Genomic DNA, 25,691 nt, shown 5'->3' on the forward strand with positions numbered 1-25,691 from the left:
ACACTCTCTGTCCAGGGGAGCTAATTCAGAACCAGATAATTACAATCACATTAGTGTCAATAACGATAACTCTGTGTCCAAGGGAGGTAATTCAGAACCAGATAATTACAATCACATTGGAATCAATAACGATAACTCTTTGTCCAAGGGAGGTAATTCAGAACCAGATACTTACAATCACATTGGAATTAAGAACGACAGCTCTCTGTCCAAGGGAGCTTATTCAAAACCAGATACTTACAATCACATTGGAATCAAGAACGGCAACTCTGTATACGAAGAAGCTAAAGCAATGCCGGATAACGATTACTCTGTGTCCAAGGGAGCTAATTCAGAACTAGATACTTACAATCACATTGAAGTCAATAACAATGACTCTGTGTCAAAGGGAGCTAATTCAGAATCAGATACTTACAATCACATTGAAGTCAATAACGATAACTCTGTATCCAAAGGAGCTAAGACTTTCAAACCCATTCAATCGGCTGAAAACTACAACCACATTAACCTGTAGTATTTGAAACAGCCATGGTGTATTGCATTGCATTGCATTGTATTGTATTTCTACTTCTAATTCTAATTCTAATTCTAATTCTGCGCCTGTGTTATTATTCAATTGAAATAAGTCATGTTCGCCATTTTCGCGGGTTGATTTGAGTTTTGAGTATAATTAAATAGTAAATAGAAGTAATAGGGTAGAATGAATTAAAATCGCTTATTTTCTTCAAATATATCTTAACATTTAATCGCAGATAATTCTGAACACACATAGATTTGAAGGTTCAAATTTCGACAATGAGCTGTGAACACAATCACTGACTAGCTTAACTAAAAAAACCGTTTCCGAAACTAAGATGCGTTTTGTACAGAAAATGACACGTCTGTCCCTTTAATACGTAGGCCTACATAAAGGAATATATTATATCTTTTAATGCTTCTAATGATATTATTTTTTACTTTTATACTTAATTGTGTTATTTTTCATATATCTGTATATCATTTTTATATTTTATTGTAAATCATTGTACTGTTATACTGTTGTAATGTTTCATGACATATTTGTATCTGATAGAAATTCCCAATTTGTAGTACAATATGTATTTTAGTACTATTTGATGATCTCTTGCTTGTTTTGGACAATTTCCGAAGTCTGGTTCTCCTAATATAATACGTTCCGCGCCACAGGACGTTATTACTAACCTTCTCACCTGCGTGACATCGTTCTGGTGTCATAACTGCACGTTCATAATCTTTTGAAATTTGAAAGAGTGAGTTTAAATTTTGATAGAAACTCACGTGGTATATTTCTATATTATTTTTGTATAGTAAATATTTAGACACCTCACAGATGTGTAACGTCTTCGGCCTCTACAGTATCATGAAGACCAACATCACTCTCACAGGGCCAGAATAGAGACTTTTTGTGTTTTGTTATTTTATGATATTATTTTATTACTTTATATCATTATGTATCATTATGTTAGATATGATATAAGCTATAATATATATATATATAATTAATTGTTATAATATTTAATAAAAAATGTAAAATTTAATTGTTTTCATTGAAACTGGATATATTTATTGATAATGATGTGTCCATAATTTGGTCAAATTCTTAAAATCTTTTTATTTTTTTTTTTTTGATCCGACACTGTCCAAAAATATACAAAATATCACTTTCGGATTTGTTTCTTTGAACTAGAAAATGGTGGGAATGCTTTCAATATTCAACACGAGACAATATGAGCATTTCGACGGCCTGTCGGAAAGGCAGGAATATTGCAATTACATACACCCGGTGGGAAATTAGATCCGGAATTAATATCGAATGATCCGTTAATCAATGTAGGTCCTAAATGTAGGCCCTAACACTTAATGGGCCTCTGTTAGCCCATACCGTGTTGCAGTAGTACGATCTGTGAAGCAAAAGGTGACATCCCACATAGAAAAGGCGCCTATCTCTCAGATTTATCAGAATATCGCTGTTAAACATTTATTCCCTTGAAATTCACAAAGTGTAAGGAAGGGATGAAAGAAAGCACTCGCTATTTTAACTTCAAACCTATGTATTTCGAAGGATTTTAAAGGGTAGCCTGTGCATAATCCTTTCTATAAAAATTGAAGTAGAAAGTAGACTGAAAATTTGAAATTTGTATCCTTGTTTACAAATTTGAGAAATATCTTGGCATATCAAACATATTGATATGATCTAAATATTGCTGGTATTTTTATGGTTCAAGTGTGAATATTATCGAAAGCAGCTCTCTGGGATAACAACTTTAAAATTGATAAACATAACCGATTAATGCGTTTCATATTGCTTTGCGTTCTATCCCTTCAGTACGGTACAAGTCATGATAATAGCAGTGCAAAGTAGATTGTTTACTAACAATGCAGTTTGAACCAGATACTCCTATCTTTAGACCATGTCAACTCTTCCTTACAGAGCACTTTCCAATAGATAACAGCTATAGTCTCTAACATCTAGACGTTTATTCACTAGACAATCCTTCACTGGATAATAATTCTACTTCACATTGACCTTTGACCAGGCAAATTTCAAGGCCGTTGTCTTCTTTTCTGTGCGAAGTTGAGTTTCATAACAGAAATTCTACCAAAAACCAAGATGGCAAATAGGGACAAAGCGGCTGAACAGATGAACGAATTTAAGAGGCAGCAGGGTGTAAGTTTGCATGTTTTAATCAACGAATCAGTCCATTTTAACGATTCTTTTGTGTGCAATTTGTCGAAACTTGCAGAATAATACAAGAGTTATCTTTCCTTAGTAATTTGACCACAAGAGCAGAGTCCAGCCTAAGCCTAAATGTCTGAATTATTAGCCCACGATCACTATTGTGATATATTTGACAGCAAAGAGCTCATCTTTAAGGGTGCATTGATGGAACCAAGCTATTAGTATTCACTGTCCACTTGAAGCTGCAAGTTGCACTTTATAATGTCCATTTGCCATAGCATAATAATAAACCATTTCTGAATTGAATTATGTCCGATATTCATTATTTCTAATTAAATATTTGCAATAATACAAAAGATGAAGTCCATTAAAATCTTCAAACTTTTGTTGTTTTTCTTCAGATTCATATAAATCAAGATTTTACAATTTTCATTCCCAAAAAAACATTCTTCCCTATTTGACATTTATAAGGCCACAATTCAGTTTAAAATTGCCCTTGAAAATATCATTTTGACAGTGCTGGGCATTAAATCCAATTTTATGTTCCATTTACAGGATGCCGAAACCCTGACAACAGGAACAGGTGCTCCTGTTGGTGCCAAGAATGCTACATTGACAGTGGGACCTCGTGGTCCAATTCTTCTACAAGATTTCGTCTTCACGGATGAAATGGCTCATTTTAACAGAGAGAGAATCCCTGAAAGAGTTGTCCATGCTAAAGGGGCAGGTAATTGCAACTTTGGATATTTTGTTTCTTTTTCTTCTGCAGGTTACTTCACTTGCCATCCATAATCTCATAAAATTGTTACAATACATCTCGTGTTCAGTGACATTTAATGCTCAATAAAATATTCAATTACCACATGACATGAGTACAACTGGGGTATTTATGACTTGTAACACTAATTCACTGAATGGTATTACCTTACCTCATGTCCTCATCTGCCCAATCATTGACAGGGACATAAAACTCAATTTTTCGTTCCATATCTGTATAATTTTTATCATTTAAATTCATATAATTTCAGGTGCACTGGGTTATTTTGAGGTGACCCATGATATTTCTAAATATTGTAAAGCTAAGGTATTTGATACAGTTGGAAAGAGAACCCCAGTCGCTGTTAGATTCTCTACTGTAGGTAAGTTGACAAACTTGATTTTAAATCTCCGGTAAAAGTTAAATTCTGAAACGATTTTCACCAAAATGTTTTCTAATATGCAAGAAATGTATGGAATTTTAAATGTTTTGTCATAAACTTTTGCTTCACCAGTTTTCTTTGTGCATGTAAGAAGAAAAAGACTAATAATTCCAGTCAATCAGTCTAACAAATTTTGTTGTTGTTGAAAGCATGACTATTCATCTTATTGCTTATTGATTCAGTTTGGATGAGATATTCATTCAGATTTATTAACCCAATTTCCTCCTCTCAGTGATGCTGGTTAAACAGAAAAGTGTCGGATAAACCAAGACCTTGTGCTTCAAGTTTAGATCAGATGGAAATATTAAAAGAGAAGGATGATGGCACTGTCCTGGCAAAATTTTTCTCATAGCACACTGCATAGTGTTATCTGCTTCGTCATTCCAATCAGGTGGAGAAAACTCAGACTTAAACCACCCTACCTGACTTCTTGTAATTTATCTGACAGGAGGTGAAAAAGGTTCAGCTGATACTGCCAGAGATCCAAGAGGTTTTGCTGTTAAATTTTACACCGAGGATGGAAACTGGGATTTAGTTGGAAACAACACTCCAATATTTTTCATCCGAGATCCTTTTCTAGTAAGTACTTAAGTATTTTGTAACCTCTGTAAATAGGAAAGCTTTTCATCAACAATGCCCCTATGTCAGTTATTTAATCAAACCATCTTAAGCCCTGTTTAAATATACTTAAATAAGTAAAAGTGGTCATGTAAACGCTTTTGCTTATGTAAGCAAATATACTCCAGGAGTAAATATGCTCATGTGAGTAACTTTTGGCCGTATAAACAGGACTTAGTCTGTATTGAGACGAAGATACTGGTATAAAAAAACTTGTCAAACTTCAAAAGGTAAACAGGCTGAAATAAGTCAGTTGTCTGAAGATTGCCTAGTATGAAATTCTGAGTACCAGTAACAACAAAAAAGTTTGTATTTGAATTGTACATTTTGAGTGAAATGTTGCTCATCTTTTTCTTTTGTTTCAATGGTAAAATGAATTGAAATATTTATTTTTTAGTTTCCAAGCTTTATTCATACACAGAAGAGAAATCCAGTTACAAATTTAAAGGTAAGTTTTGAAAGAGACTAAACTTGTTATATTTATTTATAGGCCATGTGTAGTACTGGTAATTATTGTGTCAAACTAGCCAGAACATGTGGGGAAATACCAGTAAGCAAGTTTTGATCTCTAATGCCATACAGTCCACTCACATGTCTTACATGGAAAAAACACACCCAAATGTAGTTCACAACCATTTTGAATCTCTTTGTTGACTTAATAAGTCGTATTTTGAAAACGGCTACAATGTGTCAACTAAGCCTTCAAATCACATTTTAACGTTTCTAAATGGCTCTAAATGTGATTCGAAGACTGTGTTGAAACATTTTTACAAGTAGAGGAAGTGATTCAAAATGATGGTGAACCATGTTCATGTGTGTTTATTTTCTCATAAGAACCATACCTAGTTTCGTATGATAGGCCATTGCATTCAGAGAATAACAGTCTCTTTATTTCATTACATTGTGACACAATAGCAGTGTGCTACTTTTGGTCCCAAATGCCATATATGCTACTGTACCTTGAGAATATTAGTCTGAAAAAGTTTTATTTCATTACTGAAACCAAAAACAAATTTAGTTAAACTGTACAACAGGCTTACTTCTTGAAGAATTTGTCTCAAATGTCATTTCTAAAAAGCACCTGAGTTTATTTTAAATATTGTGTGTTTTATGTTAAAGGATCCTGATATGTTTTGGGATTTTATCTCGTTACGGCCAGAAACAGCTCACCAGGTGTCTTTCCTGTTCTCTGACCGAGGTACGCCAGACGGGTACAGACATATGAATGGTTATGGAAGTCACACCTTTAAAATGATCAATAACGACAATAAAGGAGTTTACTGTAAATTTCATTTTAAGGTTAGACGTCATTTTATAAAAAAATTTCCATTTGTGCTTTAAATTCCATCAATTGTGCTCTGTTGTTTACATTTTGCATTGAGTTGCATTTGACAGTTATATTGTATGTATTGGGCTTGTCAATTCAACGTTTCATTTACAAATTCTTATATTAAATGTCTATTGGTTTTAGACTTTAAGACAGGGTATGTTTACTTACTGAAAGTGTTTTATACTATTGGGCATATCTATTCAGTGTCTATTTTGGAAAGTCCTTAATGGTTAATCTGAATTAAACAGTAGTCTTGTACATCATGAGTTGTCAATAACGAGCAACTTTGTGATTGAGGCTAAAGTCGTTCGGGAACCAGGTAACTTCAGTGTAAAGGCAAAACGTTCGGCAATAAAGCTAAGCTAGCTTTACTTACAATTCTCAGTGGAAAGGCTGTATGTATTTTCAACTCAAAATCCCTTTACAAGATTCACATCAATGGATTATATTTTCTTATCATTTATAACTTTGTCTTTAATTATCCAGACTGATCAAGGTATTAAATGTCTGAGAGCTGAGAAAGCAGGAGAATTATCTGCCAGTGATCCAGACTACTCTACACGAGACCTATATAACGCTATACGTGAAGGTAACTCACCATCCTGGACTGTGTATATTCAAGTCATGTCTTATGAAGAAGCTGAGAGATTTAGATGGAATCCATTTGATTTGTCAAAGGTACCTGTTTAAGATAATAGTGCGAAGCTTAGAAAAGGTTGCTTGCCCTTTAAGATTAGGATTAAGAAACAATAATTGAATATCCAGGCACTATAATACATATATTTCTTCATATAGATGTTAATTCAGAAAGTTAGATTTATTGAAATATTCAACCTAGATATAAGTATATAGCCACAGCTTTATGGAACAACAATCACTGGTTAAAGTTTAATGCAACGTTTCGACATGCACATAATGAGAAGAAGTGATAGGCACACTATATATATGTTAATGCTTATTGTTAAGAATAAAGTCTTTAAATGGCATTTAGCAATTGTGAGTATGATATATAGACACAGCTTTATGGAACAACAATCACTGGTTAAAGTTTAATGCAACGTTTCGACATGCACATAATGAGAAGAAGTGATAGGCACACTATATATATGTTAATGCTTATTGTTAAGAATAAAGTCTTTAAATGGCATTTAGCAATTGTGAGTATGATATATAGACACAGCTTTATGGAACAACAATCACTGGTTAAAGTTTTATGCAATGATTTGACATCATCCTCAATTACTAATTGCCATTGAAAGACTTTAGATATAGGAGTGATGCATGCTTGGTCCAGTAACCTAGATCCAGCATAGTTTGAGAGGATGAGGTTTTCTTTGAATTTTACAACCTGGATTCTTCCTGTCACAGGTCAGAGGTACTGACATGTACAAAGGGCTGACAATAAACTGAGGGCCTGTGTGCACATCAATGTCTTATATACAAAATTACCCTCATTGCAAACTGCATTCCATTAGCCAACTTCAATAATCTGATAAGTAGAAGAAAACTAAGATGTTTCATTGCATTTCTTTTTCAATATGTCTGTTTTCATTAGCCCACATTGTATAGAAAAGTAGCTCGTTAAACTCCATTCATTTCATTTTTTTAATATGTGACCCTTTCTCAATTCTAGGTGTGGCCCCAGGGTGAATATCCCTTACTACCATTGGGTAAAATGGTGCTGAATAAAAACCCTAAAAATTACTTTACTGAGGTTGAACAGATAGCCTTTTCACCAGCTCATATGGTACCAGGGATTGAGGCCAGTCCGGATAAAATGTTACAGGTATAGTCTTTCACTTCCAGAGTTTGATTATGTCATTGCTCGCATCTTAATGTCTGAACACATCCCTAAATGTTGACTTTTGCTTTCAGCACCAAATGTTCCCTCACACCATAGTTATTACCAGTTGTGTATGGTTGCGAATAATGAAAGTGATCACTAGTAAGGAACACAACTGTGGTGTTTGAAACTTATAACTTATTCTTATTGGCAACAATCAGCAACCGTTGAACGCTATGGTATGAGGGCCACTTTAGGTCTGTTCATTGTCGGCTCGGGAATCTATATTTTAAACAGATTTTGATCAAACTTGTTATTTGTATACATTAATAATAAAACGAATATCAAGTTTGAATGTAAGCATATTCCAGTAATTAGAAACAAAGTTATTTCCCTTGACCTCTGATTCTGAAACTGATTTTCTTGGAAATTAAATGATGTTTAGCTAATTCTTGAAATTTTAGAAGATATATGAACTTCCTTTGTACTTTTGCTCAGAATTTCTCTTGATCAACCTTACTGAATAGTTTGCTTTTATCTGGCCTATTGTCTATATATGTATGTGTATTTCCAATCTTAAATCTATCTTCTATTATTTTTCAGGGGCGATTATTTTCGTATTCTGACACCCACAGACATCGTCTAGGAAGTAATTACCTACAGATTCCTATCAACTGTCCATATAACGCTAGGACCAGAACTTATCAACGAGACGGCCCACAATGTGTTGATGATAATCAAGGTAAGCATACAAACTATGCCATTTTGAATCTCTTCCTCGATTGGATGAGTCAGATTTTTAAAAAATAATATATAATATTTCTGACATTATGCAGTCACCTTTTGTAAGTGGTCTGTTAGACCATGTTCCTTTGCAGAGTGCTTGATATCTCATTGACCATATTTCTAATTCAGGTGGAGCACCAAATTATTTCCCGAACAGTTTCAGTGGCCCCCAGGATAACCCCAAACATCTAGAATGTCCGTTTAAATTGTCTGGAGACGTGACGAGATATAACACAGCAGATGATGATAATTTTAGTCAAGTTGGAATTTTCTGGAGAAAGGTAGTAGAAAGATAAAACTTGGCTGAGTTTTAACCCACAACAGAGGAATTTTGAATTGAGTGTCCCCGATACACATAAAAATTTAGAAAACCTCTTTACAATCTCTTTAAGTCGAAGAATATTCAGAATTTTCTTTCTTTACATAGGTCACAATATCCATGTACATACAAAACTACGTATGGTTCTTGCATTGAAATAACACATACAAACGTAGTTCACAGCCATTTTGAATCTATTCCTCGACTTAACACAAAACCTCTTTACAATCCTTTAAGCTTATCTCAGGATGCTGACTTGTATTTTGGATAAAAAATCTTCATCAGGGCAGCTATACTGGGAATGAGAATGAGGACTATATTTTACCCCTGACTATTGTATTTCTCTTCAGGTATTAAATCCAGAAGAAAGAGAAAGATTGGTTCAGAATATGGCTGGGAATTTAAAAGATGCTCAGGAATTTATTCAGAAACGAGCTGTTCATAATTTTGGTCAAGCAGATGCTGAGTATGGCAGAAAATTACAGGAGGCTTTGAATGCATATAAACGAGCACAGGTTAGAATTTATGAAATTTTTTATACGTCCACATAAAAACTATTATCTTAAAGCAGTTTGTTACTTTTTTAATAAAAAACATCACCTACTGTTATCTGTAATGATTTTGTCGGCTAGCTGAAAACCAACCTGATTAAAACACAGATTTGGATGTTTCTTGTAGTGTGTTTTCTGTTTTTGAAGATAAAGTGCTACTAGATCTAATTCCCTATTTCGTAATATATTTTGTATCGTAGCTTTAATAGAGTGATATGTATCGTGTCATGGCCTTAATAGAGTAATATATTTTGTATCGTAGCTTTAATAGAGCGATATGTATCCTGTCATAGCCTTAATAGAGTAATATGTATCGTATCATAGCCTTAATAGAGTAATATGTATCGTATCATAGCCTTAATAGAGTACTATGTATCATATCGTAGCTTTAATAGAGTGATATGTATATCGAAGCCTTAATAGAGCGATGTGTATATCGAAGCCTTAATAGAGTGATGTGTATCGTATTGTAACCTTAATAGAGTAATATGTATCGTATCATAGCCTTAATAGAGTAATATGTATCGTATCATAGCCTTAATAGAGTAATATGTATCGTATTGTAGCTTTAATAGAGCGATATATCGTATCATAGCCTTAATAGAGTAATATGTATCGTATCGTAGCTTTAATAGAGTGATTAATAGAGTGAAAGGCATTATAGTGTAGCCATAATAGAGTGATATGTAGCGTATCATAGCCTTAATAGAGTAATATGTGTCATATCGTAGCCTTAATAGAGTAATATGTATCGTATCGTAGCTTTAATAGAGTGATATGTATATCGAAGCTTTAATAGAGCGATATGTATCATATCATAGCCTTAATAGAGTAATATGTATCGTATTGTAGCTTTAATAGAGCGATATGTATCATATCGTAGCTTTAATAGAGTAATATGTATCGTATCGTAGCTTTAATAGAGCGGTATGTATCATATCATAGCCTTAATAGAGTAATATGTATCGTATCGTAGCTTTAATAGAGCGGTATGTATCATATCATAGCCTTAATAGAGTCATATGTATCGTATATTAGCTTTAATAGAGTAATATGTATCATATCATAGCTTTAATAGAGTAATATGTATCATATCGTAGCCTTAATAGAGTAATATGTATCATATCGTAGCTTTAATAGAGTAATATGTATCATATCGTAGCTTTAATAGAGTAATATGTATCATATCATAGCCTTAATAGAGTGAAAGGCTTCATAGTGTAGCCTTAATAGAGTGAAAGGCATCATAGTCTAGCGTTAGTAGAGTGAAAGGCATCATAGTGTAGCATATTGTATCATAGTCTTAAGAGAGTGGGAACTTATCAAAGCCTTAATAGAGTGATTCGTATCGTAGCCTTACTAGGGTGATACATATCGTATCTTAGCTTTAATAGTGATATGTATCATATTGTAGCCATAATAGAGTCAAACATATCTTATTGTAGCCTTAATTGAGTGATATGTATCATTTCATAGCCTTAATTGAGTGATATGTATCGTATCGTAGCCTTAATAGAGTATACATATCGTAGCCTTAATAGAGTGATACATATCGTATCGTAATCTTAATAGAGTGATCCATATCGTATTGTTACCTTAATAGAGTGATACATATCGTAGCCTTAATAGAGTGAAACATATCGTATCGTAACCTTAATAGAGTGATGCATATCGTATCGTTACCTTAATAGAGTGATACATATCATATCGTAACCTTAATAGAGTGATACATATCGTATCGTAACCTTAATAGAGTGATACATATCGTAGCCTTAATAGAGTGAAACATATCGTATCGTAACCTTAATAGAGTGATGCATATCGTATCGTTACCTTAATAGAGTGATACATATCGTATCGTAACCTTAATAGAGTGATGCATATCATATTGTAACCTTAATAGAGTGATGCATATCGTATTGTAACCTTAATAGAGTGATACATATCGTATCGTAACCTTAATAGAGTGATACATATCGTATCGTAACCTTAATAGAGTGATACATAGCGTATCGTAACCTTAATAGAGTGATACATATCATATCGTAGCCTTAATAGAGTTATACGTATCGCAATATGATTGGTTATAAAAATCGTTAAATTTCACTGATTACTATGTTTGTTTCAGGGAGGAGTATCAGCCAATCTGTAAAAAACAGAATAAGTGATTATTGATGAACCTGATGTTGGAAAGATTTATGTATATTGATGAAAAGATAAACCATTGATTACTTGTCATGTGATTTCATCAGTCTTTATATTGTTTTATTTATTCAATTCCAATGCATGTGAAATTACTTCTATTAATACTGTGACTACGATTTATTTTCAAAATGGGGTTAACTGATATGGCGTACTACTTGTTGGTGGTCTGATAATTTTAAAATGGGGATAAAAGGAGGGTAACTTCCATTTCCTCATGTGAGGTCCGACTCTCTTGCAATTCCAGAAAAATTGTAAATTGAAACTATGGTCACCTTTCTGCTATTATTTACAAAATGGCGTTGCTAGGAGTCATTAAATAAGATATCTACCCATGAGGATGTCAATATTGCCCCGAAGTGACAACAGCTGATATTTACAGATAGAAATATAAACTCAGAAACTAGAACATGTTGTTACTCAGAGTAACTGTGCGATCTTCAGACAACTGATCTATTTCAGCCAGCCTCTCAGCTGATAAGTAAACACTTAGTATATATATTCCTTGAAAGTATATCAGATGTTTCAATAGTTTATTTGGAGTATTAAGATGTAAAATAATTGTGCAATTAGACGTTGATTATGATTGTAATTTTTCTTCAATCTTTTATTATCAAATAAACTAATATGTAATGATCAATTTTGTAGTCTTTCTGGATAATGATGCAAGATCCTTAACAAATGAGGATGACTGGTTGAGGTCTTCACAATGTTGGACGAAATCGTATTCGAGATTAACAATATTAAAACTTAGAACGATGTAATTTGAGTCGGAATGATATTTTAAATTTTCGATTGCGTGTTATTTGAATATCTTTTGGTTGATAGACATTTAATTCTTCTCTCTAATAAATATCAAGTAGAAATGATATCTTATTATATTTTCAAATTATTACATATTTGACTTTGCATTGAGGGGAGCTAACCACCGTTTGGCATTAGATAGATCAACACTTACAAGATTACATTCTCTTTCGTCGGCTGGCTCAACATCTCGTATTAGGTGTGTACCTTTAATTGTGTCCAGAAACACATTAATACTAGAACTGTGAACAGCTCCGAGTGTGGCAACAAGACCTTACACCATATGACTTTTTGATACTTCTAGCCCGTTAGCTTTCAACCCCGATGGGTTTAAGCCTGCAATTTGTGCACAAGTGTTACCTCAAGATTCTCAAATTATAAAGAATAACAGAGATAAAAGTTACGCGTTTTCCTTATCTTGAAATGATTAGTGATAATTTTATCACCTATTTAGCAATGGATACCTTTTCAGTCCTCAAAATCCCAGAGCAATCATTAGGTTTCATCACACCTCCTAAACATCGAATATTGTACAAATAGTTAGTTGAGGTAATCATAATACTGCCAAGTCCCTCCCGGATTAGGTCTATCCATCCGTTGTCAGACTTGATTGTTCTGATGGACAAGTAATATATTCTGAGTGGCAATGGTGCATGGTGTTTAGTCACAGTAATGGAATTGGTCGGTTGTCAGAAGTCAGCAGCCCTGAATCTACGGGTCTGAGATCATAAATATTCCTTGGCTTGACGACACTGTTTGACAATTATTCCTGGGATTGACAACACGGTTTGACAATTATTCCTGGGCTTGACAACAGTGTTTGACAATAATCTAGACTTGACAACAGTGTTTGACAATTATTCCCAGGCTTGACAACACTGTTTGGCAATTATTCCTGGGCTTGACAACACTGTTTGACAATTATTCCTGGGCTTGACAACACTGTTTGATAATAACCCAGTCTTGACAACACTGTTTAACAATTATTCCTGGGCTTGACAACAGTGTTTGACAATAATCCAGTCTTGACTACCGTGTTTGACAATAATCAAGTTTTGACATCAGTGTTTGACAATAAGACAGTCTTGACAACACTGTTTGACAATTATTCCTGGGCTTCACAACAGTGTTTAACAATTATTCCTGGGCTTGACAACAGTGTTTAACAATTATTCCTGGGCTTGACAACAGTGTTTGACTATATTCTAGTCTTGACAACACTGTTTGATAATAATCCAGTCTTGACAACACTGTTAAACAATTATTCCTGAGCTTGACAACACTGTATGACAACACTGTTGACACTTGACAATACTGTTTGGCAAATATTCCTGGGCTTGACAACAATGTTTGACAATGATCTAGTCTTGACAACACTGTTTAACTATTATTCCTGGGCTTGACAACAGTGTTTGACAATAATCCAGTCTTGACTACCGTGTTTGACAATAATCAAATTTAGACATCAGTGTCTGACAACACTGTTTGACAATTATTCCTGGGCTTGACAACAGTGTTTAACAATTATTCATGGGCTTGACAACAGTGTTTGATAATAAGCCAGTCTTGACAACACTGTTTGACAATTATTCCTGAGCTTGACAACACTGTATGACAACACTGTTGACACTTGACAATACTGTTTGGCAAATATTCCTGGGCTTGACAACAGTGTTTGACAATAATCTAGTCTTGACAACACTGTTTGATAATAATCTAGTCTTGACAACACTGTTAAACAATTATTCCTGGGCTTGACAACAGTGTTTGACAATAATCTAGTCTTGACAACACTGTTAAACAATTATTCCTGAGCTTGACAACACTGTATGACAACACTGTTGACACTTGACAATACTGTTTGGCAAATATACCTGGGCTTGACAACAATGTTTGACAATGATCTAGTCTTGACAACACTGTTTAACTATTATTCCTGGGCTTGACAACAGTGTTTGACAATAAGCCAGTCTTGACAACAGTGTTTGACAAAGATATAGGATTGACTACAGTGTTTGACAATAAGCCAGTCTTGACAACAGTGGTTGACAATAATCCAGTCTTGACAACACTGCTTAACAATTTTTCATGGGCTTGACAACAGTGTTTGACAATAAGCCAGTCTTGACAACAGTGTCTAACAATTATTCCTTGGATTGACAACAGCATTTCATACTGTGATGGGGTTTGACAAGAGTATTCTGGATATATCAGTGTTCTTGAAATTTACAAATTGTTCATGCTTTTAATACACACACTTGCTTACGGGCTTGACAGCAGATTTCCTTGACTGAACAACAGAATCCATGGTTATGACAGCACGTCTGAACTTCACAACAATATTTGTCGGTTTGAGATGTTTCAAGGGATTTAAGGTAAAAATAAATATAAGAAATTCACTTGAAAATGTTTAATTCAATCAAGAAGAAAACGAAACACTGGTCCTATTATAGGCTAATGTCCATCATTACTATACTATGACAAACTCTGAGAGAGAAGGCGTGGCCTAATTAGCCCCACTCACTCTCGACACACATAAATATAAATTACAAATTCACAGAAAGAAATTTTTTACAATTCAAACAATAGTACAAGATATGGTAACAAAATTGACAATTATTTTAACATCATCTTTTTTAACCATAGTAGTTTTTTCCCACAGAGTTTGAGGATATTTAACAAACTTTAGTAGAGCTTTCATATATTTCTACACTTTACATACACCAAATCAAATGAGTGGAGTTTTACATCCTACTTTTCTGCACCATGCGGGTTACATACAACAAATTTCAATTGGGATTGTATGGTCTGCAAAATGTGAGAAAGACAAAGTCTTAACTTTTAAGTTATCAATTTTGCTACATCAAAATAAAAGATCTCAAAATACCGCATCATGATGTCTCTCTTAAATATATCACAATGATTTTCTGGTATTTTTCGGTTTTGAAATATAAAACCAAACGCCCAGAAGTTCAACCAGTAAAACCTGATTATATTTTGTAAGTTTATAGTATTAAAAGAGTAGGTCAGATCTGTTTTTGGAGTACCCAGTCAGGTCTGATACCGTCTTCACTGTCTAGATATTGGAGCGTAAAAAGGGTGTGCATTATATTCGAGATTAAACAGTACATGAACACAGTCAGGTTCCAAGCAGATTTTGGTATCTATGTGCCCATTTAGAATCAATGTTATGGAAGTAGGTTTTACAATTGAAATCTACAGTAACATATCTATATATACAGTAGTCTTGTGTAGTTATAATGTTAAAGGTATACTCTTTGGATGACCAAAAAATGTTAATTTTTAAACTTGGTCAAAATGAATCTTTGTTCATCAGTAGACTCGCCTGGTGCCGTATCTATACAACAGAATATAATGCAATAAATCCATAAAACTAAGTAATAATTCATTTAACTAATTATTTTAGTATTATTGATATATTGTACAGAGATTCTATTCTTAAGTCATGACATCAGACAAGTCCAACTGATGAATATATATACCTGCTGACCAAGTTTGAGACTTTAAATTTTATGTCCATTCTAAGAGGTGGTAACCCTTTAAGTAACAATATATATATACAGTATAATTATTATATTGAAGTTTTGTATCAAGACAGATATCAAATTGGCAATAACCTTCATCTAGCAGGGTACCTTATTACAAGAACGTAATATAATTGAGTTTTATGTTATACTTTTGTATATCTGCTTGGGTTTTTGGAGACGGGCAACACCATGAAGTATGCAATGAGAACATTTTGATGGGACATCGGCCTCATCCTACTCCTACTCCAAATGTTTAGGGATCTTTCACAGCTAATAGAACACGAACACTTGGTTATTTGTCCCATCGAATGGCAAGAAGTTTTCCATGTCAACCCTCCAATCTGACAGTTAAAATTTAAGTTTTTTGAAGGTGGTTTGCCATTCAATATCTGTCTCAATACAAAATCTCAGTAATGGCACGTCAGCAATTTGAATGATAAATAAAGACACTTACTGAATAAATACTGATTTTATAAAATGTGCTCATTTAAATATGATTTATGAATGAATGATGAAATACTAGAAAATCATTGGTTAATTCACTCTTATGTTAACCCAATCAAAATGTTTGAATTCATAGAAAGGATTCATGAATGCCAGAATACTGTATTATCATTGGTTGAAGTATATTTGAATTTGACCAATGAGTGTACTTAAATGAACAAAATAAAAGTGAAATTTTAATGAGTTTTAAAAAATGAATTGGTTTAAAAATGAAGACGATTATTGAATGAATGAATGTGTGAGAACATGAAGCTCCATCTAGTGGTTAGATAGGCTGGAATCAATCAGTAGATATCATCAACCCCAAAGTGGCATCATGTGCTCCAGGATTGCAAGAATTCAATGCCTCCCTAAAACTGGAAAACACAATTATAATAATTTATTGTCACTCAAGGCTAACAGTCAAACCCCAAAAAAGGGACCAGATCTTGAATCTTTATTATTTCTCTTTAATGTAATTACTAGTATAATATTTAACTTAGAAACTTAGAGACATAACATTCAATAACCAAAAACCATTAACCCTAAACTTTAATCTAAAAAACTTCTATAATGCAATGGTGTTTATTTCATAACAAAAGGTGCCCTCACACCATAGCGATTACCAGTTGCCTATGGTTGCAATTAAGAAGAGCAGTTATACGCTTCGAATGTAAATCTCATGCAACTGAGTTGTGCGTCGCATTCGTTACTTATGACTACTTTCTTATTCGCAACCATACGCAACAGGTTATTGAGAAGATGTGAAGACACCTTAAGAAACAAAAGGTATTACATTACAACTGAATAACGAAAAAGTATAACCCAAAATAAACACGAATCCTTCGTCTAACCCTCTCTAAAGATGGAAGCTATCGAAACACTAAAAATCCTACTCACGAAAGATCTTACTAGACTAATGGTAGGACTAGGATCTATTATCAAAACTTCGGACACAAAGTTTCGGGAAGGTGACAAGAAACTAAACAAAATTTCAACAAAAATTGAACAGAAATATCGAATTCTAGAGGTGTAAAAGACATAAATCATAAATCGTTGGTAGTCACTAGTCAGTGAGGGAAATTTTACCATAACAGCTACATTAGCCTACTTATTTCTAGATTCCCAACTGTTGCGAGATTTCTTAAGAAAATCCAAAGGAATTATCTTGACCCATGCAGGATCTGGATCTGGGCCTTCTAACTCATTGAACCACTGCTACTCCTTCAAGCAACAGTTTCAGAAGTACAGAACAGATTGTTAACAGCAAGATGAAAATGAAATAATTTAATAAAAAATGAAATGAAGTGAAATGAAGTAATTGAAATGATATGAATAAACACATGATAAATATGTGACACAAATTTACGACAATCATTTTTATAAAACTTTGCTGTCTTTGGCCACGCAATAAAAATCCACGGCAAATGTACACGATGATTGAAATATACACGTTATAAAAACATCCTTGAACACAATTCAAAATTAAAATACTCGAGTTGATATGGCAGTGATGGTTGCTATGGAAATATAAAATCAGCAAAAATTGCACATTATTTATGATGATTAATACTAGATACAAAATTACAAATCATTACTCAGCAAAACTATGATTACAAAAAATTGGACTATCATCTTCGAATGAATTTTGAAAATTTAAGAATCTTATTATGATCTGATTGGTTGGTTTGGATAATATTATAATTTAAGAAGGACCCGACTTGGATTATTTCGTGCTTGGAACTAGATTTTGTTTTAATTGCAAATTGCCTCAACAATTTTTTTTTGCAACTTACTATGTTCACAGTCAAAAGAGATATAACTGAGTTCTTTAATGGAACTTTTTCTCCTGATTTAACATATGATAAGATGCCAAAATATCTCAGAAACATCATAAGCCGCCTTTAAACTGCCTTAAATATTGGATAGTTGAAATGAACTGTCCTCGGTCGGAACTCTTAGAAATTTTGGCAATGTAAATGCAGCTTTAGACCCAGAATATGACTGGCCTAGTCAGGTCACTTCCCTTTACAATGCCAATGACAGAAATTTAGAATTTCCTGTGTTTTGAATGTTGTATTACTTTTAGTAATCATGAATTGAGCTTTTGTATTTTTCTTCAATACATTTTAAAATATTGCACACAAATCATTTAACACCTATCCCTCGCGTTTCTACTTGCTAGCGTTAAATATCAACGCCCCTCAAGCATCTATGCACTCTTGTGACTAAAATATAATCTCCAACACCAATAGCACATCATTTCAATATATAACACATCAACCTATGTCAATAAAATTTCAAACGGTCAACACTTAAACAGCACTAAAGTCTCGAACTGTCTGTCATAGCTTTCAAATTCCTTATACAGTCTTTACACACTGTTACAAAGTCCAAATACAGTTTTTAGACACTGTTACAGAGTCCAAATTCAATTTTTAGACACTGTTAGAAAGTCCAAATACAGTCTTTACACACTGTTGCAAAGTCCAAGTACAGTTTTTTGACACTGTTACAGAGTCCAAATTCAGTTTTTTGACTCTGTTAGAAAGTCCAAATACCGTTTTTACACACTGTCATGTTCAAATACAGTTTTAGACACTGTCTTTCACAATAAGTCGATATATACGACATTGCTTTCTGTACACATGCACATATATAGTCTATTCCCTATAAGTGTCATAAAGTATATTCACCACCATCTTGAAAGCAATCACATTGTCTAACGTAAAAATCCATTTTCTGTATTCAAGGTACAATTCCAGATCATCCTCCGAACCATAATTTATAACATATAGTCTATTTCAAATAAGTGTTATAACATATAGTCTTTTCCTATCAGTGATACAACATATAGTATTTTTTCTTGTAATAGTCTATTTCCTTTGAGTGTTCTAATGTATAGTCTATTTCCTATAAGTGTTATAACGTTGATTCGACACCGGAGGACCCCGAGAATTCCTGAATTGAACTGTGACTGTCAAGGCTTGTAGAATCACTATCGTTACTTTGTGGACTTGAATAATTTGCAGCTTCCTGTAATCTCATTAGCATATTGACCTGGAAGTAAAAAAAATAAATTGCTAAAACTAAAAAGTTTTCAAATTTTCCTTCATTGCACATCAGAAGCTTTTGCTATTCTTTATTAGAGCTATCAGAAGAAACAATAGGATTTTAAACTCCTTTTCTGTTCAATAGGGTAAATGAAATAAAACATTGATTTTAATGGATTATATGCGATCAAGATATCAGAATTGAGAAGCGTTACAGATAACTGATATTGAGCTCTACCAGCAGTAGACAACTTTATACCTTTACAACTTAATATTGGAAAATTAATCTCTATTTGCAAATATTTAAGATTTCTAAATCCATTTATGGTAACATATTGGTTAAACAAATCCCCATTTCCAGTTGACAATTGGAGTAACTAATCACTAATCTATATCTAAAATGTGTTTCTAATGAACAAGGTGCTTACCAATGGATCTCCATCAGCTTCTGTACCATTAGCATTCACTTGTGCTTTACTTTTAATAGTACTTGAGGGACTGGAAGTTGAAGATGGATGAGTAGATTGAGTGTCGTAGCCCACATCTTCAGGTCTCATTTTTAACAAAGCTCTGTCATTCATACCCTCCTTACACCAGGGGTACGTTTCAATCACCCATTCTGAGGGGTCGTCGAACGGTGATCGTTTACCATAGACCTGAAATACGATTACAATACCATGTTAATATGGACTGACTGAATTATACGCACTATAAGATTTGTATTGTGATATTTTAAGGTCACAAAACTAAGTTCCATGGTTTTTCTAGCCTTGAATTGCTGGTAGCAAGTCCAGTGCTTAAACATTTCACTTTTGTCATTGATAGCTCATTCTAATGTATTATATTCATTTATAACAATGAATCTAAACCCCAAATCCCCAAGCTGAACCCCATTTCAAGAATAAGATTTTGAAGATGTCATCATCTCCTACTAATAGTCTACATAGCTAATAGTATTCAAATCTTATTTTTATGGCAAGGATATTAAAACCAAATCATCCTTACCTGAAGTCCATCTCTGACAGCTTCCAGCATATATGGTACCAACGAATAGTTCCATAAATCTGTAAACCAGACTTGAGATCCTGCGATATCCATTGGACACGATAAAAATAATCGTGGACCAATCGTAACATCTGATGAACTGTGAGTTTCCAGGAATTTATTCAAATGAGTCCAGACTTTTGGTATCCAATCAATGATCTTGTTTAAATCGTTGTTACGGATACCAGTTCTGACTTCCGCTTCCACTAACTTCCTGCGGAGATATCTTCCCAGAAATCCTTTCACTGGTTCCATATGGTTAGCACATAATACCCATCTGAAATACGCGAATAATATTATATTATTGTATATTACTTAAGAGTCTTGAATTGTAAACAATTCAAATGAAATCTGATCATTATGAGAAATTAACGAAAATATGTTTTTGAGTAAGATTTTGAACATTTCCGTTATATATCTCAGTGACAACTAAATCTAAATATTTGTATTGTAGACAAACCTGAAGTTATGATGTAGCTGTAAATTAGTAGCGTTACAGGTCTGTTGATTCATAGTACCAATTATATATGGACTGAAAATAAAGGGGGTATTAATATGCATTTTAATTAAAAATTAAGGACTGAAACCACCGAAAAACATAGCAGTTTATAATTAATACCTCATCATCTTGGCTTTGATTGTATTTCTTGTATGTCTATCTCCAATATAGTTTTAAGATTCATTCAATATCTGCCAACCTCTATATTAGTTTTTCTGAATTTGATTCATAATCATAATCCTATATTCAAGTCTGAGATTTTATGTGTTGAAAAAATTAACAGAGTACGGGCCTGTCACCAGATTTTTCAAGGACTGTCCCCAGAATTTTTTAAGGCCTGTCACCAGATTTTTTAAGGCCTGTCACCAGATTTTTTAAGGCCTGTCTCCAAATTTTTTGTCTCCAAATTTTTTAAGGCCTGTCACCAGATTTTTCAAGGCCTGTCTCCAGAATTTTTTAAGGCCTGTCACCAGATTTTTTAAGGCCTGTCACCAGATTTTTTAAGGCCTGTCTCCAAATTTTTTGTCTCCAAATTTTTTAAGGCCTGTCACCAGATTTTTCAAGGCCTGTCTCCAGAATTTTCAAGGCCTGTCCCCAGATTTTTTAAGGCCTGTCACCGGATTTTTTAAGGCCTGTCTCCAAATTTTTTAAGGCCTGTCTCCAAATTTTTTAAGGCCTGTCACCAGATTTTTCAAGGCCTGTCTCCAGAATTTTCAAGGACTGTCACCAGATTTTTTCCCTGACCGGCACAAATGTATGAGAGTAGCAATGAATTGACTTAATTTTTATGATTACATAACAACTGACATTAAAATGATTCAAAGAAATTCAACTCACCATTTCTGATATTTAACACTGAGGAAGCCATTAAACACGTCAGCCAATGAATTGACATGATGTAAATTGTCGAGGATTATCACGCCAGGAAGCTCATTGGCTATCGTATTCTCACACTGTTCAGCAATATTAGATAAATATAAACGTAACTCCTTCGATGATTTGTGATCTACGTTAAATGTGGCGACTGATCCTGCTGTTAATACACGACCAGATCTGAAACGGAAAGTGAAAGTTGTGAAATATGGACATTTAGCAATGATGGTAATTAGTTGGTATTGTATATGTTATCCTTGTAAGACATTTAGAAGTCTCACAACACATTAAGAAACAACAGTTTTATGGATAGCGTAACTTTCACAGAGGCCATTTGGTATAAATCAGTACACTTTTGAACATGTTTCATCATCACTTACCTGAGTACTAAATGTTCGGCTAGTTTTTGAGCTAGATAAGATTTTCCAGTACCACTGGGTCCACAGAGTATAATTCTACGATGTTCTAATAATAGCTGTATATAGCGTTGAATAATAGACTTGGGTATCATTGTTTCAAACGCTAGAGAATCAACGGTGTTTTGCTTCGTTCCTGAAAGTAGACAAAATACCAGTCAAAAATTGTGGTGAACTTAAATTAACTACAATACTTGAAGTTCTAGTTAGATCAATAATTAGTAAATTTTGCATGATTAAAAACTAACACTAGTTGCCATTTAAATGTCATGTGATTGTGAAATTCTTAATCATTAATTCTCCAACTTCATTCAAAATATAGCCATTGCTGATTGGATGAAATAATGGGTTAGGTTATAATATTTCTTTTCCCCAGTTGACAGTGGCAGAGCCAAAGGGGGAAAGGGGGGCAGAGGGGGCAGCTGCCCCCTCTCGCAGCCCCGAAAGCAAGTTTTTCGGGCAAAAATCTCATTACTAGGTTAAAGATTCGGGCAATCTCAGATATCTCGCAACCCTTCGCCCGCAAAACTGGCTCCGCCTCTGCCAGTTGATGGCCTGATACAATAGAGGCAAATGCCTAACTTTTGAAAAACAACCACAATTTAGAAGTATTGCTTTTTGAATTATGTATTTTAAACCCACCCAGACCCCCTTTGCCTCATTTTGACACAATGGACACACATCTACAAGAGTTTTGAGACACGTTAATAACTCCATATACTATTACTATATGCCCTGCTAAAATCTGGTGTTTGGTCACTTACCTTTAAGGCAGATTCCTATTTGCATGGTTTCTCCAACTAAATATCCTATAGGTAATAATTCAGGCAATTCAGAATCTGGAAGAAAACAGTTTGAAATTTCATATGGTGTATTGGCAAAGAAAAGAAAATGTTTGAAAACAGTAATGCTGGTTAATATCAGAAGAAAACTTAACTTTTGATGCACATGGTCGTCACATACTAATGGTAATATTGAGTGATCTATTAAAGAATCATGTAGCAAGACTCTTAGATACAGTAAACCCGACCCCACAAAGTTTAGAACTCTCGAAAATATGAAATAATGTCTTATAAATTTGACTAATTAATACTGCTCTGGTATCAGGATGCTTTGACTCTCAATGCTTTCAATATGAACATGAAATAAGGCTTAATCCATCAATAATAGAATATTTACCTTTAGTTCTAGTTACCTCCCCTACATGGTAGGATTGTAAACTCTCTGAACTGAGACCAAGATTTGTGACAGGATCTACTCTTAATACATATTCCTATAATACAAAATTAACCATTATTAACCGTGTAGACTCTCTGAATGAAAGAGGTGCTGAGACCAAGACTTTCAAATATAAATATGCTGAGATAATACCTTTGGATTTTTCAACCCAGTTTCCCCCCGTCAGTGATGCAGGTAATAGGGGCTGACATGGAAAAAGCGTCTAGTCGTTCGGATGGGACAATAAACAGGCTGTGTACGTTAAAGATCCTCAACAGTTGAAAATAAAAAGAGAGCAGGATAATGCAGTTGTCCTGGCAAAAATTTCCCTCTTTGCACCCTGCCTGTCTTCATTAGCCCACATGGTGCAGAAAAGTAGGATTTCATTTCATTTCAGTTTTAAAAGGGATGCCGATGTCAAGCCCTTGCCAGAACTTAACCTAGATTGATTGGTCAATCACTTCATTCCATTGTTAATTAAATTGCATAAACCAATTAGATTACATCCTTTCAAAGTTGGATTTTTTACTTGGCTACGTAGCGTGATAGAGTCACTGATAAAACCTGTTAAATTAATACTTACTTTGAATATTTTTTTGACATTATTATCTAAAATATCCCACTTAGTTTTACCACTGACTGATAAATACCCTATTAATACTTCTGCTGGTTTCTGAAAATATAATAAGAAGAATTTTATTCAAATGTTATCTACAAAGGGAATTTTGTTTATCATTAAGTTTTTTCCCTTGTACATGTCTTCCATTAATGTTTTTTAGAAAAGTAGGATGTAAAACTCCATTCATTTCATTTCATTTCCATCAATGTTTCAGATTTAAGATTTTTGTTAAATACATTATTTTGAATTTGTATTATGTAAATATGCTTGTGTCTGTGTTAACATGGCATTGATTCCTAACATATAAATTTCTTTTGTTAAAAATGCGCTTATCACATACTGGTACATAACCAGTTGCTTAACTTGTAAATACTGAATTCAAATATTGTAATTTCTAGACACACTAATCCTCCTATACGTGCTGTTGTGGCCAATGCTTCCAAAGTGTGTGTCTATTGAAAGCTTTCACCCCCTAATATTAATCCTTACAATTGATCTGAATTTCAGCAAAATCTCAAGCAGGGAAACCTTTAAGAGTTGGCTTTGGAATTAGAATGCAAACTTTCACCATGCTACATTCATTAATATGATATTAATATTCATCGGGAAATATTTAAATGAACAACAAAGATCAATAAAATGCTTCCTTTAAGTAGAATTGCAGTGACCACAGACATCTGATGGAAAATCGCAACACTGCAATGTCACAAATCTTATTTGCTTGTCAAAGTTCATAAATAAAATAGTTTGAATCCAAAACAGATCAAAATCTCACCTCAATTCCCTCTTTAGTAGGATCAGGATTGGATCCTAGGTACATGGCTAACGTGACTCTTTTTCCCTCACGATCATTGGCTGCCGTCTCCGCTAGTAACATATCTGAAATTTTAATATAATCTTTAAATGACATTAAGAAGTAGATAGAACATTTAATAAATATAAACACTATTATACATATTCTACTCCTTACTTTAATTTTAGAAAAGTTTAGAAAAAACTCTTTCTTTATGGTAAACTTAATTTTCAACAAGGACAGTGATCTAAATCTGACAGAAAAATAGCAGATTTTCTTGAAAATTATGCATTCAGCATTCCAAAATAATATATTGGGCTCTTACACTTAAGCATAGTCTTTGGGGGTGAGTCCAATATATGATTTTGGAACGCTGAATACATATTCCAAGTGGAGAGTGGATTTAAGAAATTTTATTTTCAAAAACCAATGCTTACCTAGACTAGAATGATCAGTGAGACTGATAGACCTATCTAATGAGTCATTGCTGCGTGTACCAGGTATAGACGATTGTGATATATGTAATGTTCGTTGATGTTGTGGGGACATCAGGCTACCAGTTTTATTCAATCTTTCATTATCACATTTTAATGCACTCATTTCAGACTGGAAAAACAAAAAATATAAAAAATATTAAATTAATATTTCACCCACATTTCCAGAAATTGAGTTTCATTAATGTGCAAAACGTTATTTATGAAAAGTAAAACGAAATTGTGAATTAATGAAATGAGCATTTGGAAATGAGGACTGTAAGATTTCATATTGTGAAAGAGCAAAAAATTTATCATTGGTCTTATGCACAAGTTTTTTTCAATCAGTTACTTTCCCCTAAAATGCCCTAATGCAGTTTTA

The 25,691-nt window shown here is 33.7% G+C and overlaps 3 protein-coding genes across 3 annotated transcripts in view; 1 reads left to right on the forward strand and 2 right to left on the reverse strand.

The window, feature by feature from the left end:
* Positions 1-2,554: 2,554 nt before the first annotated feature.
* Positions 2,555-12,126, forward strand: LOTGIDRAFT_236064 (hypothetical protein). The gene is made up of 12 exons (XM_009066211.1): positions 2,555-2,686; positions 3,254-3,425; positions 3,727-3,837; positions 4,346-4,476; positions 4,913-4,963; positions 5,635-5,814; positions 6,332-6,523; positions 7,479-7,631; positions 8,232-8,370; positions 8,544-8,695; positions 9,084-9,248; positions 11,413-12,126. Exons 1-12 carry the CDS (start codon positions 2,630-2,632, stop codon positions 11,434-11,436), a joined length of 1,527 nt encoding a protein of 508 aa, XP_009064459.1. The 5' UTR covers positions 2,555-2,629; the 3' UTR covers positions 11,437-12,126.
* Positions 12,127-14,220: 2,094 nt separating this feature from the next.
* Positions 14,221-14,370, reverse strand: LOTGIDRAFT_131458 (hypothetical protein; the record flags this gene model as incomplete). The annotated part of the gene is made up of 1 exon (XM_009066212.1): positions 14,221-14,370. A coding segment is annotated over one exon (150 nt), but the record flags the coding sequence as incomplete, so codon positions are not given.
* A 4,873-nt stretch (positions 14,371-19,243) lies between these two features.
* LOTGIDRAFT_131500 (hypothetical protein) overlaps positions 19,244-25,691 on the reverse strand; it is a gene marked incomplete at both ends in the record, with an annotated part of 67,561 nt that continues 61,113 nt past the window's right edge. The window contains 12 exons of the mRNA XM_009066213.1: positions 19,244-19,381; positions 19,803-19,840; positions 19,874-20,030; positions 20,380-20,695; positions 20,879-20,950; positions 21,755-21,970; positions 22,171-22,342; positions 22,971-23,045; positions 23,386-23,479; positions 24,008-24,097; positions 24,819-24,922; positions 25,274-25,442. Coding sequence (XP_009064461.1) covers positions 19,244-19,381; positions 19,803-19,840; positions 19,874-20,030; positions 20,380-20,695; positions 20,879-20,950; positions 21,755-21,970; positions 22,171-22,342; positions 22,971-23,045; positions 23,386-23,479; positions 24,008-24,097; positions 24,819-24,922; positions 25,274-25,442 — 1,641 coding nt within the window. The remainder of the gene's footprint in view (positions 19,382-19,802; positions 19,841-19,873; positions 20,031-20,379; positions 20,696-20,878; positions 20,951-21,754; positions 21,971-22,170; positions 22,343-22,970; positions 23,046-23,385; positions 23,480-24,007; positions 24,098-24,818; positions 24,923-25,273; positions 25,443-25,691) is intronic.

The sequence above is a fragment of the Lottia gigantea genome, assembly GCF_000327385.1.
Source record: "Lottia gigantea unplaced genomic scaffold LOTGIsca_74, whole genome shotgun sequence".
In the NCBI taxonomy this organism is placed as follows: Eukaryota; Metazoa; Mollusca; class Gastropoda; family Lottiidae; genus Lottia; species Lottia gigantea.

Excerpts from the sequence above, each read along its gene's own strand:
- LOTGIDRAFT_236064 (XM_009066211.1), top strand. The coding sequence starts at position 2,630 with ATGGCAAATAGGGACAAAGCGGCTGAACAGATGAACGAATTTAAGAGG. Across the intron at positions 4,477-4,912 it reads TCATCCGAGATCCTTTTCTA|TTTCCAAGCTTTATTCATAC; the intron begins GTAAGTACTTAA and ends TTTATTTTTTAG. Across the intron at positions 4,964-5,634 it reads ATCCAGTTACAAATTTAAAG|GATCCTGATATGTTTTGGGA; the intron begins GTAAGTTTTGAA and ends TTTATGTTAAAG.